Source organism: Muntiacus reevesi, chromosome 1 (genome assembly GCF_963930625.1).
Source record: "Muntiacus reevesi chromosome 1, mMunRee1.1, whole genome shotgun sequence".
Lineage (NCBI taxonomy): Eukaryota > Metazoa > Chordata > Mammalia > Artiodactyla > Cervidae > Muntiacus > Muntiacus reevesi.
The window spans coordinates 118,880,929-118,895,348 of NC_089249.1; the positions used below are offsets into that span (position 1 = coordinate 118,880,929).

The 14,420-nt window shown below is 34.4% G+C and overlaps 1 protein-coding gene across 1 annotated transcript in view; it reads left to right on the top strand.

Moving 5' to 3' along the window:
• Window positions 1-14,420, top strand: part of COL24A1 (collagen type XXIV alpha 1 chain) — a 373,554-nt gene that overhangs the window by 214,447 nt on the left and 144,687 nt on the right. The window contains exons 27-30 of the mRNA XM_065907005.1: window positions 7,127-7,180; window positions 11,609-11,662; window positions 12,868-12,921; window positions 14,008-14,061. Of these exons, the coding sequence (XP_065763077.1) occupies window positions 7,127-7,180; window positions 11,609-11,662; window positions 12,868-12,921; window positions 14,008-14,061 (216 nt within the window). The remainder of the gene's footprint in view (window positions 1-7,126; window positions 7,181-11,608; window positions 11,663-12,867; window positions 12,922-14,007; window positions 14,062-14,420) is intronic.

Here is a 14,420-nt window from a genome sequence, read left to right on the forward strand (position 1 = left end):
CTTTTGTTATCGACTTTATATTTTAGTTATTAATTGACTAATATAATGTCTTATACATGATACATAAGCATAACTAATGAAAGAGGAATGAAATTTTATGCATTTCATCTTTGGGAAAATGTACATCATTACAAAACTACTTAGAATATTTCTACTGAAGTGTCTAACTTAATAGATGTGAGAAACTAGAGAAAAGTATTAGAAGGAATCAAGTCTTGATAAAAGACTTTTTATGATAAATCAAATCAAGAATAAAATTGAGTCATTGTGATAGTTTTAAAATATGTCCACAAATTCTTTGATGTTCCTCTTTTCCGAAAGGCAATCTTATTTCGCTCTCTGAGTGTGCAATAGACTTAGTCCCTCACTTCTAGTGAATAGGCTACAGCAGAAGCAGCAGTGTGTAACTAGGTCAGAAAAGACACTGCAGCTTCTTCCTTGCTCACTTTCTCTCTTAGATTATTCTTTCTCTTGCATTAGTCTCTCTTTTGAATTATTCACTCTGACTGCTACGTAATCAAACTGTACAGAGGCCTACATAGCAAGAAACTGAGGCCTCCAGCTAATAACCTTCTTGGAAATGAATTCCCTATTCTCAGTCACGTCTTCAGATGACTACAGCCCATGTTAAATCTTAACCGCAACCACATGAAAAACTCTGAGCCAAAATCACCGAAGCTAAGCTACTCTGAACTCTTGACTGATGGAAACTGTGAGATAATAAGTGTCTGTTGTTTTAAAGCCACTGACTTTGGGGTAATTTGTTCTGCAACAAGACATAGCTAGTACAATTGTATGAATGATTTCAATGTTTGTTTTGAAATGAAATAAAATGAATTGAAAGGAACAGGAAAGGAAACCGTCCATATTTTTACTCTGAGTGTCCACAGATTAAAAATATGAGTAAATTGTGTGCATTTTCACATGCTCATAATTTTTCATTTGAGCACTTTAAAATTGGTTGTATAATTTCCTGTCCTTGGCTCTCATTGGCATATGTAGCACTTAAGGTTTCATGGGTTAAAATTAGAGCAAGTCATGGCAGCTTAATCTGTCCTTTTAAACAGTGCTTTCTGCAATAAAGAAGAGAAGGTTATAGGGAACCTTCACTTAACACATGTCTCTGCTTTGAGTTCTGTAACTCACAAAGCATTCACAGGGCAAGGAAACTATCTAGAGATAACTTCTGGGACCTTATCTAGAGATAAGTCAGACCTTGAGAGCCTATAAAACCTGCTAATATCTTCTCTCTGATACAAATGTGTTGGAATAAGCCATAATATCAGCCTGTTTTGTTTTGTTTTGTTTTTTAACTCATCCTGTGAAATATAGCAAAAAATAGGTTTTGAATATAATTTCCTTCTATTCAAAAGAGTATTTTTCTATTGTAGATGAGTTTCTTTTATTTGGCAGATAAAACTTAGATTCTAAATAAAATAATTTTATTTTTAAACTATGTCCTCATGCAGTTATTGTGCCTCCTCCTTTTTGTTGTCACACTTCTTAAAATTATAAACTATCCAACTTTTTCCCACTTTTGCTTTGGCAAAATTATATTCAAACACACAATATACTTAAATTGTTCTTAAAGATCACCACCAGTCTTCTAATTGCCAAACCCTATGATTATATTCATCCTTCTCAGCCCTTCCCACATAATACCAATTTCTCTCTATCTAAAACTTTTCCCTTCTTGAATGTTTTTTTGCACATTCCTGGTTCCTCTCCTCTCTGACTCTTCCTTTTTTTCCCATCTCTTGCTTCCAAAGAACCTTCATTAAAATTCTCTCCTGTTTTTGTTCTATTACTGTATGTACTGTGTCATTCTTATGATTTCAGGATTGATTTTTCTATGGACTCACAAATTAATATTTCAGAATAAACTCTCTAAGAGCCATAATTGTCCCATGACTTAATTCATCTCTCCTCTGACACTGGTTTCTCCCCTGAGCTGCTGTTCCAAGTCATGATACCTTTGTCATAAGAGTTATTACAGTTAACCTGTACTATTACAATAGCTTCTAACTCTTCACACCATTTTCTGGTTTTTTTCCCATTTCCACACATTGAACATAATGTTGTTAAATTACTATCCTTTCAGTACAGATATAATTATATTTCTCCTTTACTCAAACCAACAATGATTCTTCTACAAAAACAAATTCTTCTGCAAGCACCGCAAATACAAATGTCTCACTTGGCAGTCAAAGCCCTCAATAGTACATCACTATATATCTGTTCAAATCTCTTTCCTACACATATCCTGTGCTCCAGACAATCTGGATTTACTTTATCTTTGACAAATGTTTCATCATTTGCTACCTCCTACTTTCTGTTCAAATCATTCTCTCTGCTTTGAATATACTTTCACCATTTATCTTGTCAGCAGTTAGCCATACCTCAAATAGTGTGTTCTCTGTAAAGCTTTTCCTTATGTTCTCAACCAGATACAATATCCCCTGTCTTTGTATTATATAGATTGTATTTTTCTTCTCTTGACTTCCAGAAAATATGCTTTTCTTTATCCAGTTTACTAGATTATTCATTCTTATTAAATTTTACTCACTTTTATATCCTGTACCACTCTTAGCATATAGCTTATTACATGAATAAATAAATATGCATTCGATTTTATTTTCTTCAGATCATTTTGTACTTACTGAATAAATTGGTCGCAATCAAAACCAGAGATTGGTTCAGTGCACTCTATGCCATCTTTACTTATAGAATCATTTCTGTGAGACTACCTTTTGAATAAGCCAACTGAACTGAGTTACAAAGTTTTACAATTTTATGTCAACACATGTTAATTCACTATATTTTTAGGGGAATATTAACAGCTATAACAAATAAACCTAGTATTTTTGTAGTTTTAACTTGATAAGAAGTTGTTTTTGCTCATGTTAATAGTCCAGTGCAGGTATTACCAAGTAACTCTTCCATACAAAGTGACTTGGAATCCCAGTTTCCTTTTTCCTTACAGTTCCACCACCACCGAGGGCCTTTAGTATGTGGGTTAGAAGAAAGTGAAGGAAAAGCGCCTGTTTTTCAAATAAATAAATGCCAGAGTTCATCAGTTTTGAAACACGCATTGCATCAGTCACATTAGGCTAAGTTTTGCTTCAGAAAGAAACAATCTCAAAATATCAGTGGCTTACAACAAAAGCTTGCTTGTTACTTGCAGATTAAAATAACAGTGAGCTACCAGTCTATACATAGACATAAACCATCACCCTGAAGTTGTGTATGTAATTTCCATGTATTTTAAGTCAGTAACAAATTATGCTACTATTATATGTGCTTTAGAATTTTGCATAAAATGTTTCATAATGACATATCCTTTTTTGGCTTCCCTGGTGGCTCAGTGGTAAAGAATCTGCCTGCCAGTACAGGAGACACAGGTTCAATGACTGAATCGGGAAGATCCCCTGGAAAAGGAAATGGCAACCTACTTCAGTATTTTTGCCTGGGAAATCCCATAGAGAATGTTGGCAGGCTACAATCTTATCGGATGGCCAAAGAGTCGGACATGACTTAAAATCTAAACAACAAAACGACAACAAAATTCTTTTGAAAAGGATGTATGCTTTTTTCTCACTCAACATTATTGTCTTAAAATGTTTATTTATATTGATATATATAGATCTATCTGGTCCATTAATTTTAATTGCTGTTGAGTTTTTCCAGTCTATGAATACATTTCAGTTTATCTGTTTACAAACCAATAATTCAGATGATTCTACTTTTCTACTTAAATAATGCCACCATGGACACTTTCTGTGTATCTCCTAGTGCATGTATGTGTGAATAGAAATCCAAGGGTCCAATTAGAAATGAAAGTTCTAGGTTATGGATTAGATACATCTTCTGTTTCACTACATACTCTCTTATGCTCTACATACAGTTGCTCTCCAGAGTGATGTACCAGTGATATAAACTGGTTGCATATAGTTCTGTCCCCACTTTATAGCCAAAACTTGAGTGTTACCAGATTTAATATGTTTGTATTATACTTTTGGGGTCCTGAAATAGTCTAAGGAAACCTTTTTACATCTAAGTTTCATTAAAGATTCCCTGTGGACATGGATATAATCCTAGGAGTGTTTGTCTTTCCAATAAGAATTTATCTCTTCCAATTATGCCCTTTTGATGGATTGCATCTTCTAATACTGACATCAGGAGTGACAAACACAAATACCCTGTTGGGATCAGGCAGGTAGTATAAATAGTGAAATGGTTAGGTATGAGATGAGTGATTGACAGGGACGATGGTGAACTGAAGAGTGCTCATCCAATATTTGTCTTTGAGAATACACTAGCCTAGCATACACTAAGCTAGTCATCTGAAGCCAGGCATCTTATAAATCTTTATATATAAAAACTTTTAATATAAAACCTCCAGATTGATACATCTTAGCACCTTATTCAGCTTTTTAAAATTAGTATGTGTGAACTGTGGGCTAAGCAAAATATTTTTGTAGGTAATATTGCTCTGGTATGCATGGTCAATATTGGGATAAGCTAAATGGCCCCTACTCCATTCATTCATCTAAATTTGACTTGTTAGGAAAAGGAGTTCCCCCCCCCCCACCTTGAATTAACTAGTCTGTGCTTAGAAAAAGTGTTAGTCATTCAGTCGTGTCTAACTCTTTCAGACCCCACAAACTGTAGCCATCCAGGCTTCTCTGTCTGTGGGATTCTCCAAGCAAGAATACTGGAGTGGATTGCCATTCCCTTCTCCACAGGATCTTCCCGACCCAGGGATTGAACCCAGGTCTCCTGCATTGCAGGCAGATTCTTTACCATTTGAGCTACAGGGAAGTCCTTAGGTTCTGCCGTTTTGGTTATTGTCTCACAAAAGAGTTCAATTTCATTGTTTCTGCTCAGATTTGATTAACTGACCATTGATCATTGATTGTTTTAGAGTGAAAGCCTTCACTCCCTTAAATTTAAAGAACCATAGTAATAAATTATTAGGTCCCTTTCATCTGGATATAACTACTAACATTAGCATGTTGTTTGAAAATATGAATTAGTATTATCCAATTGAAATATGATAAGTCACAACTGTAATTTAAAATTTTCCAGTAGCCACTTTTAAAAATGTAAAAAAAATAGTGAAATTGATTTTAGTAATATTTACTTCAACTAATATATCCAAAGCATTATCATTTTAATATGTAATCAATGTAAACAATCATTAATTAGATATTTTGCATTATTTTTGTAGTTCAGTTCGGTTCAGTCCCTCAGTCGGTCCTACTCTTTGCAACCCCATGAACCGCAGCACGCCAGGCCTCCCTGTCCATCACCAACTCTTGGAGTTTACCCAAACTCATGTCCATTGAGTTGGTGATGCCATCCAACCATCTCTTCCTCTGTCGTCCCCTTCTCTTCCTGCCCTCAATCTTTCCCAGCATCAGGGTCTTTTCAAATGAGTCAGCTCTTCACATCAGGTGGCCAAAGTACTGGAGCTTCAGCTTCAGCTTCAGCATCAGTCCTTCCAATGAACACCCAGGACTGATCTCCTTTAGGATGGACTTGTTGGATCTCCTTGCAGTCCAAGGAACTCTCAAGAATCTTCTCCAAAACCACAGTTCAAAAGCATCAATTCTGCGCTCAGCTTTCTTTATATATATATATATGCGTGTGGATAAAATCATGCCCCTATATATTAACTTCAGTCAGCTTCAACACAGCAAACCATTTTTCATGATTCAGGTATCTTCTAATGCTTATATGTATTTTTATATGATAATCTATTGAAGTAGTATCTTTGGTAGCTATTGGAAAAGACAATGTTTCATAATTACATTTATTTATTTATTGGCTACTCTGGGTCTTTGTTGCTATGCATGGGCTTTTCTCTAGTTGTGACTAGCAAGTGTTACTCTTTCGTTGTGGTGCAAGGGCTTCTCACTGTGGTCACTTCTCTTGCTGCTGAGCATTCTAGGGCATGCAGGCTTCTGTAGTTGTGGTTCCTGGGCTCTAGACGTGGGCTCCGTAGCTGTGATGCTCAGGCTTAGTTGCTCCATGGCGTGAGCGCTCATCTCAGGCCAGGGATTGAGCCCATGTCTCCTGCATTGGCAGGAAGATTCTTTACCACTGACCCACCAGGGAAACCCATTTCATACATTTTTAAATGAGAGAAAGTAACTTCATAATTGAAGACAGTCAGGAGAAGGATTATACTCTTGTGAAACTTGTTTTATGTTACCATTTTTGCTTTATACACTGCTTGAAGCAGAATCCATAGAGACAGAATCCATAAAGCAGAATCCATAAAGATAGATGCACCATGAGCCTTGTTCACTATGAAACAGTGTTACTGATTGCCTTCTTTCACTTTTGCCAAATTCATTCTTTACTCAAGCTATTTTCTCTATCTAGATAGCTCTTCCTCCTTTCTTCCCTTGGCTGGCTGGCCTCTTCTTATTCTTGAACTTTCAGCTTAAATATTAGGTCTCAGATTTACCCTGACCATCGTTTGTAAAATAAGTCTTTTATTCTCCACCTCAGCATCACAGTCATTTCTTTTGTGAACCTCTTATCATAATTTATAATTATTCACTTTTTAATTTAGTTTTTCTTATTTCTTCAGGACTTTTTGCCTCATCAGGGCAGGTTCTAGCTCTCCTTTGCTTACTAATGAAATCTCAGCAACTAGCATAGGGCAAGGCACAAAGTAGGCACCTGATATTTTTTGAGTGAATTAATGAGTGAATTAATGTGCTATTCCCTCATGTACTGAGGAGCTTTCAAAGAAGGAAGTCACAGAAATGATTTCTTAAGCTAGTGTATCCACATCAAGAATCTGTAAAAACTGCAGGACATTTATTACATCCATGAACTGTTAGTTCTACAAGGAGAATTGACGCTCCATGCCTCCCAGCACAGGGCCTATCACAAATTAGACATTCATATATATTTGGTAACTGACTGAATAATTAATTCTGATGTGAAATCTTAGGCAAGACACCTATACTAGGAGGAATTTTACTCTAAGATAAATTTAGAATTTAGAACAAGTTAGAAAGAAACATAGTGTTTACAGGAGATTTAAAACCAGGGTGCTATAATGACAATATAATATATATGTATTTTCTATTATACTCTTTCTTAAAAGGGACCTGTTGGTTTACCTGGAGAAGTTGGAGTGACTGGAAGCATTGGTGAAAAGGTAATTTCTTTCATAAATGTTTTGTTCAATAATAAGGATTCTAAGGTAAACTCAGAAGAGGGATATTCATTTGATATTTTATGAATTAGAAATCACTCATAACTTAAAATGCATTGCCTATACTGAATCTCTTAAATATATTGAGATATAGCTGATAGTATATATGTTTCTAAATTTTAAAGAGCAGAGTGCTCTTTTGGTTATAATTATGTGCTTGGAAGGGAAAAGATGAAATAGATGGTCTAGGTATATGACTAGAAAATGTTTGAATCTACTTTATGAGAACAAGTCCCTAAAGGAAACAATTTTAAAAGTGAAGAATAAGTTATCACTTTGCCTGATCCAAGTTTCAGTCACAATCTCTTTATATCCTCTTGGAATCCAGTATGAAGTTATTCATGGATCTTTTTGGCTATTGTGATGGAAATTGTAATTTGCTTAAAAATTTCCTAGAAATTGTTATCTTGGGAGTGATTTTCCATATTTAGTTTCAAGTTTAAGAAAGTCTTTTGAAAAAAATCAGAAGTATTTCTTTATTTGAAACCAACAAGGACATTTTCTTGAATTGTTTTTAATTGACTCATTATGAACTAGAAAATTTTGGACTTTTGACTGAAACCTGACTTGCTAAATGTAACGTGGAAGCATGGGAATCTAATGCAAGGCTACTCTTTGTGGATAATTAAATAGAGCCAGGATTAGAAGTAAATTAGATAATGTTCCAGTTATTTCCATCTGAAATTATTAATTTAATTAAACAATATATTTAAAATTCATCCTTACCCCCCACCCACATCCAAACTGCTCTCTTCCCAATTTTCTCATTTCTATTGGTCTGCGTTATACCTATCTCTGTTCTCCCAATGTTCCAGATAGAGTGAACCCATCTTTGTGTTTCCCTTTTCTTCCATTGTTGTTGTTCAGTCACTAGGTCATGTCTGACTCTGCGGCCCTATGGACTTCAACATGCCAGGCTCCTCTGTCCTCCACCATCTCCTTAAGTTTGCTCAAGTTCATGTCCCTTGAGTTATCTCATCAAATTCATGTCCCTTGCTTATCTAATCATCTCATTCTCTATGCCTAATCTTTTTAGCAGGTCTTGGAGTTTTTTCTTTACAGTTTATCCTAATAATCCATCTAGGCTACCCCCTCAGACATAATCTTATTAGTTTATCTTTAATTTACTCTCTTCCCTGGTGGCTCAGATGGTAAAGCTTCTGCCTACCATGAGGAAGACCTGGGTTCAATCCCTGAATTGGAAAATCCCCTGGAGAAGGAAATGGCAACCCACTCCTGTACTCTTGCCTGGAAAATCCCATGGACGGAGGAGCCTGGTAGGCTACAGTCCGTGGGGTTGCAAAGAGTCGGACACAACTGAGCAACTTCACTTTCTTTCTTTTCACTTTCCCTTTCCATCTTCTAATCCAGTCTACATATTACTAGTGGAACACTTTTTTTGATGGGTCAGGATAAAGCATTTTGAAAAACCTTCATTAACTCCCTATGTGTGTGTGCTAAGTCACTTCAGTCATGTCTGAGTCTTTGCGACTCCATGGACTGTAGCCCACCAAGCTCCTCTGTCCATGGGATTCTCCAGGCAAGAATACTGGAGTGGGTTGCCGTGCCCTCCTCCACAGGATTGTCCCAACCCAGGGATTGAACCCGGGCCTCCCGTATTGAAGGCAGAATCTTTACTTTCAGAGCCATCATGCTTAAGCCTATTAATAGCTCTACTTTGCTGTCAAGATACTACATGATTTTGGCTTAATCAGTTCATGTAACTAATTTTCTGATATTCACAGTATAAACCTTTCTTGCTCCCCTGCCTCATATTTTATTCTTGTTCCTATGATTATTCTTACTGTTTTCTTGATTTAGCGTATCCTCTTCCTTTCCCTGTATTTATTCAAAGCCAAACTATAGTACTCAGTGAAGTTCTATCTCCTCCATAAAGTCTTCCCAGATTATTCTATTCCTTCTTGACTTCTTCCTTTCCTGGATGTAGAATAAGTACCACACAATTTAAAAATTTCCTTTAATTGATTCATCTTTCTTAATGACGTGTTTCTAATTACTTGAGCATAGAGTCTAAGTCAAATTTCTGTTATATCTCCCTAATGCTCAGTATGTTAAAAGTGATTTAAAAATATTTAGTGATCTTTTATTAACAATATAAAAATATAAAATGACCTCAGTTCAGAAAAATTTAGATAGTTATAAAACTATCTGAAAGTATAAACTCTTCCATTGTGATTTAGTTACTTCTGTGTTAAGTTGTCTTCTATACTAACACGCTGAAAATCTTTGAAATTTTAATGTGAATCAGCTTAGAACTTTAATCTATTGTGGCATATTTGATTATCATTATTATGGTTAACTGTGTTAAAAGTTTACAGAAATAAAATTTTGTTCAATGGTTATACACTTAAATTAATTTTTACAGTTTGCTTTCATACTTTTACTGTCTTCACATTTTATATATCTAAAATTATGAGAATTTCTACTTGCAAAACTTTAGCATATGATGTATTCTCAATTTTAAATCTTGTTTATTCATAATTTATTTTCTTTCATTTAAATAAACTTCAGTATTTTATCCCTTGAAAAGTATCTTAAGAGAATTTTAAAAATAGTAAAACTCTAGCAACTTTAGAGTAAAACTGCAAAATTTGTAAATTTAAAACTTACTGAATGCCAGTCAGGATGGCTGCTATCCAAAAGTCTACAAGCAATAAATGCTGGAGAGGGTGTGGAGAAAAGGGAACCCTCTTACACTGTTGGTGGGAATGCAAAATAGTACAGCCACTATGGAAAACAGTGTGGAGATTTCTTAAAAAACTGGAAATAGAACTACCATATGACCCAGCAATACCACTTCTGGGCATACACACTGAGGAATCCAGATCTGAAAGAGACACATGCACCCCAATGTTCATCGCAGCACTGTTTATAATAGCCAGGACATGGAAACAGACTAGATGCCCATCCGCAGATGAATGGATAAGGAAGCTGTGGTACATATACACCATGGAATATTACTCAGCCATTAAAAAGAATTCATTTGAATCAGTTCTAATGAGATGGATGAAACTGGAGCCCATTATACAGAGTGAAGTAAGCCAGAAAGATAAAGAACATTACAGTATACTAACACATATATACGAAATTTAGAAAGATGGTAACGATGGCCCTATATGCAGGGCAGAAGAAGAGACGCAGAAGTACAGAACAGACTTTTGAACTCTGTGGGAGAAGGTGAGGGTGGGATGTTTCGAAAGAACAGCATTTATATTATCAAGGGTGAAACAGACCACCATCCCAGGTGGGAGGCATGAGTCAAGTGCTCGGGCCTGGTGGGCTGGGAAGACCCAGAGGAATCGGGTGGAGAGGGAGGTGGGATGGGGGACCGGGATGGGGAATACGTGTAACTCTATGGCTGATTCATATCAATGTATGACAAAACCCACTGAAAAATAATAAAAAATAAAAAATAAATAAATAAAAATAAAAAAATATATAAGAACTTGAAAAAAAAAATAATAAAACTTACTGAAAATTAGAATGAGTTTATGGCCCAGGCTTAGCTCATTCTTGACTAAATTTTTTAATGATTTGAAAGTAGTTTTTAATTTTCTGTGCATTGCATTTTTCATGTACACTTTAATGAAAGTATTTCATATTTTGTAAACTTTGAATTAATGATATTTCATTGCTTCATACTTTGGCTCATTACAAGAGAAAATATTATGTAATATTATTGATTATAGCAGTATGATTGGTAATATTGCTGAAATGAATAAATGAGAAAATAAAATATTTTTTGAAATAAATATATAGCAATTTAAGAGATTTTTATACACTAAATTGCATGATCAAACATTGACAGTCCATCATCAGAATAGACACAATAGTAATTAAATTCTGTTTTTTCCTAAATATTTTGCCAACTATCAATAATATAAAATTATAGTTTATATTATAGACTATTTGTTTTGTCATTGTACAAGTGTATTTGAAAAAGTAGAATAGACTATGTATTATAAGTGCATTGTATTAATAGTTTGCTATTAAATCACTTTGCCTTCCAAGTTTCTCTACTGTGTCCTGGAGAACATTGTTATAACTAATTTGATTTTTGGCTTGCTAATATGTATTTGTTATTTCATTCACATCTTATATAAATGAGGTAAATGTATATGTCTCACGGTTTGTATGTGCAGGTCTGTCCTGACATCTGTAGAATCTAGAATGAGACTATAAATGGAGGCCCTGGAGTCAGAGTATAATTAGAAACCCACATACCATATGCTTAAACATTTAAAAATTGTAAACCAAACTAATGAGTCAGTAAATAATACATAGTCTATTCTATCTTTTCATGACTAATCAACATACCTCAATGTTTTTCTTTTTTCTTTTTTTCAAAAGGGAGAGCGTGGAAGTCCAGGTCCAGTAGGTCCCCAGGGGGAAAAGGGTGCAATGGTAAGAATTCAGTAATCTGAAAGATGTGTGTCCAAAGAACATAGTAAAGTTATGGTTTTCCAGAGGTAGAATTGCCTTGAATGAAATTCAAGTAAGTGAAAAATGCTATTTTGTAGTAAGTTTCCATTAGAAGTTTTCTTCTAAACTGTTTACCATTCGGAATGCTGATTTGCACTCAAAAGCATGCAAATCAGATGGCTTAGTCAAAGGAGCCTATAGTTTTAAGAGAAGAATTACCATGCTAAATTATCATATGTGGATAAAGAAGAAAATTCAATTAGGAGTCTACTTTGATTTGGCAACTTAGTCTATATGACACATAGCATCATTGCCACCTTTCCATGAGTTTGTCATCACAGTGTTATTCTTTTATGTATGAAAGACCAAAATCTGGAATTCATCTTATGGTCTTATATCTTTAAGATAGTAATAGCTGATAAATTTTATATCTAGATTGCAGTTTTTCTCTTATTGAAGTTTCTAAATGTGATAGAAAATAGAATTAAGAATTATTTTCAACTAAAGAATCTTGCTTTCAGAAAATGCATTGTAATGGATCTGGTGTACCTAATATTATCTGCAAATTCATTTTACATAAATTTTTCTTCACTTTTGACTTCTGTATTATGAGTAAAACACTGTAAGATTACTTTTACCTATCTCCAATTGCTGTTAACTACGAAATCTAATATACCTTTAAAGGCTAATTAATTTCAGAAATAATTGCCTTCTATGATATTCTCTGAAGCATCTGAATATGGTTAATACCATTAAGGGTGTAGTCCTTGTAAAATTTGATAGGCCAGAGTATTTGTTCACAGTCACATTTCTTAATATTTTTAATTCCCTGACATTGAAAAGGATATGGTTTCACAATCTGTATGTATTTAACGTAATGAACATTTATTCACAACATAACATAATCTAGAGAAAGATGAGATGAATATTCTCCTCTTGATAGGTTATAATATGTGATTCTGGGCAAAGAGTTTCTAATAAATGTATACACAGCTTTTCTGTAAACATTTTTGTTTTTATTGCCTTTCTTGGAACATTTCCTGTGGCCTCATGTCTTGGATAGAAGGTGGAGAGTTTATCAAATTATCATTTTTAATTACTATTTATCATTTACTGGTTTATCTTCAGTGAAAATAATTAGATATGATGGAGAATTCATGTCTCTTATATTTTTGCTTAAATTATAGGGATATCCAGGTCCTCCTGGGGTTCCGGGACCCATGGGTGCCCTGGGATTACCTGTAAGTACAGAGAAGACTTCTCTTCCCAATCACTGCAAAACACTCTAGAATATAACATGGTGTCTTTAACTCCCTTGCTTCTACTTGTTCTGTTATTTACTGCTCACTTCTAATAGTACAGCTCTGCAACCAATAAGCATATATAAGAAAATAGTCAATAATTAAGCTTCAAAGTAAGACCAATTGGACAAATCAGAAACACAATTTCCAACATACTGTTCTTAGAAATTTACTAATGTTCTCCAATTGAAAAAAATCCATAGAAAAATTATTTAGTATTCAAAAATTGAGTTTTGAAAAATTCCATTTGTGTTTACAGGAAAATAATTAAGTCTTGTCTCTAAAAAGAAAGTTTGCTGATTAAAGATTGAAAGTTATTGTGAACTTAAATGTGAAAAATATATGAGCCTTTGTGATCCCCTAAGTAGAACTATTTTCAGAAAGGGTTTATGCTGTTTTGTGAAGCTTCTGTTTTGAAGATAAGCCCAATTTTCCAGCATACTGATAGACATGTATTGACTTCCAAATGAGGAAGACTGATATAGGGCACAGTTGCTAATTTTTTTTTAGTCATGTAAGATAAAAAATAGATTTTAGTTCCTGTGAAAGTTCACTGTTTTCATCTACCTATGTTATACAAATAAATAAACTTTGTTTTCTAAGTATGTCTTTATTGGATACTATTAGGTATAAAAAGAGCTCGTTGTAATTGAATGATAATGAAATCTTCATTGAAGACTATTTTTGTAGCGTATTAATTTGGAAAATTTTGTGGTGTTTTTCTTGGTAACAGAAAAAATCCATTTTTATGTGATGGGATTATCATAAGCATCTAGAGGAAGGAGAAAGAAATCTTGCAAAAGGAGCCATTGCTTCTTGATGGGCAGGCAGATTAAACTCCCAGGTCACATTGGTTAAGTGCATATCTCCCTCCACTACCACTCCATATGTGTTTATCATAAAAACCATGTGGTCAGTGAATCTTAAGTACTTCTCATTCTTTTCAGGGTATAAACGCTTAGAAACTACTATTCTTGTAATATTCTTGTGAATTCTGTAACTGATTTTTAAATTTTCAACATGTAGGGTCATGTGGGGGCAAGAGGACCTCCTGGGATTCCAGGTCCTAAAGGACGAAGAGTAAGTTATCGAATCAAGGAAGTACATTAACCTAAAAAACAAAAAATGACAAAGAGTAAGTTATCGAATCAAGGAAGTACATTAACCTTAAAAAAAATGACATTGTAAATAGCGATGTGTTCAGCAAAAATAGCTTATATTAGATGGAAACATTAATTGCAGTGTAATTTATAATCATTTGTACTTATAAAACCATACTTTTCCATTTTGTGTTTTAGAAATGTTACTGACTGAAGAACTCTCTCTTATTCCCACCTTCCAGTTTCATCCACTGGGGGAATTGTGAATGTAAAGGTGTTTAAATAAATGACTTTTGTACTCACAAAGAGACTTATATAGCAAGAAGTAGTAACAGCATG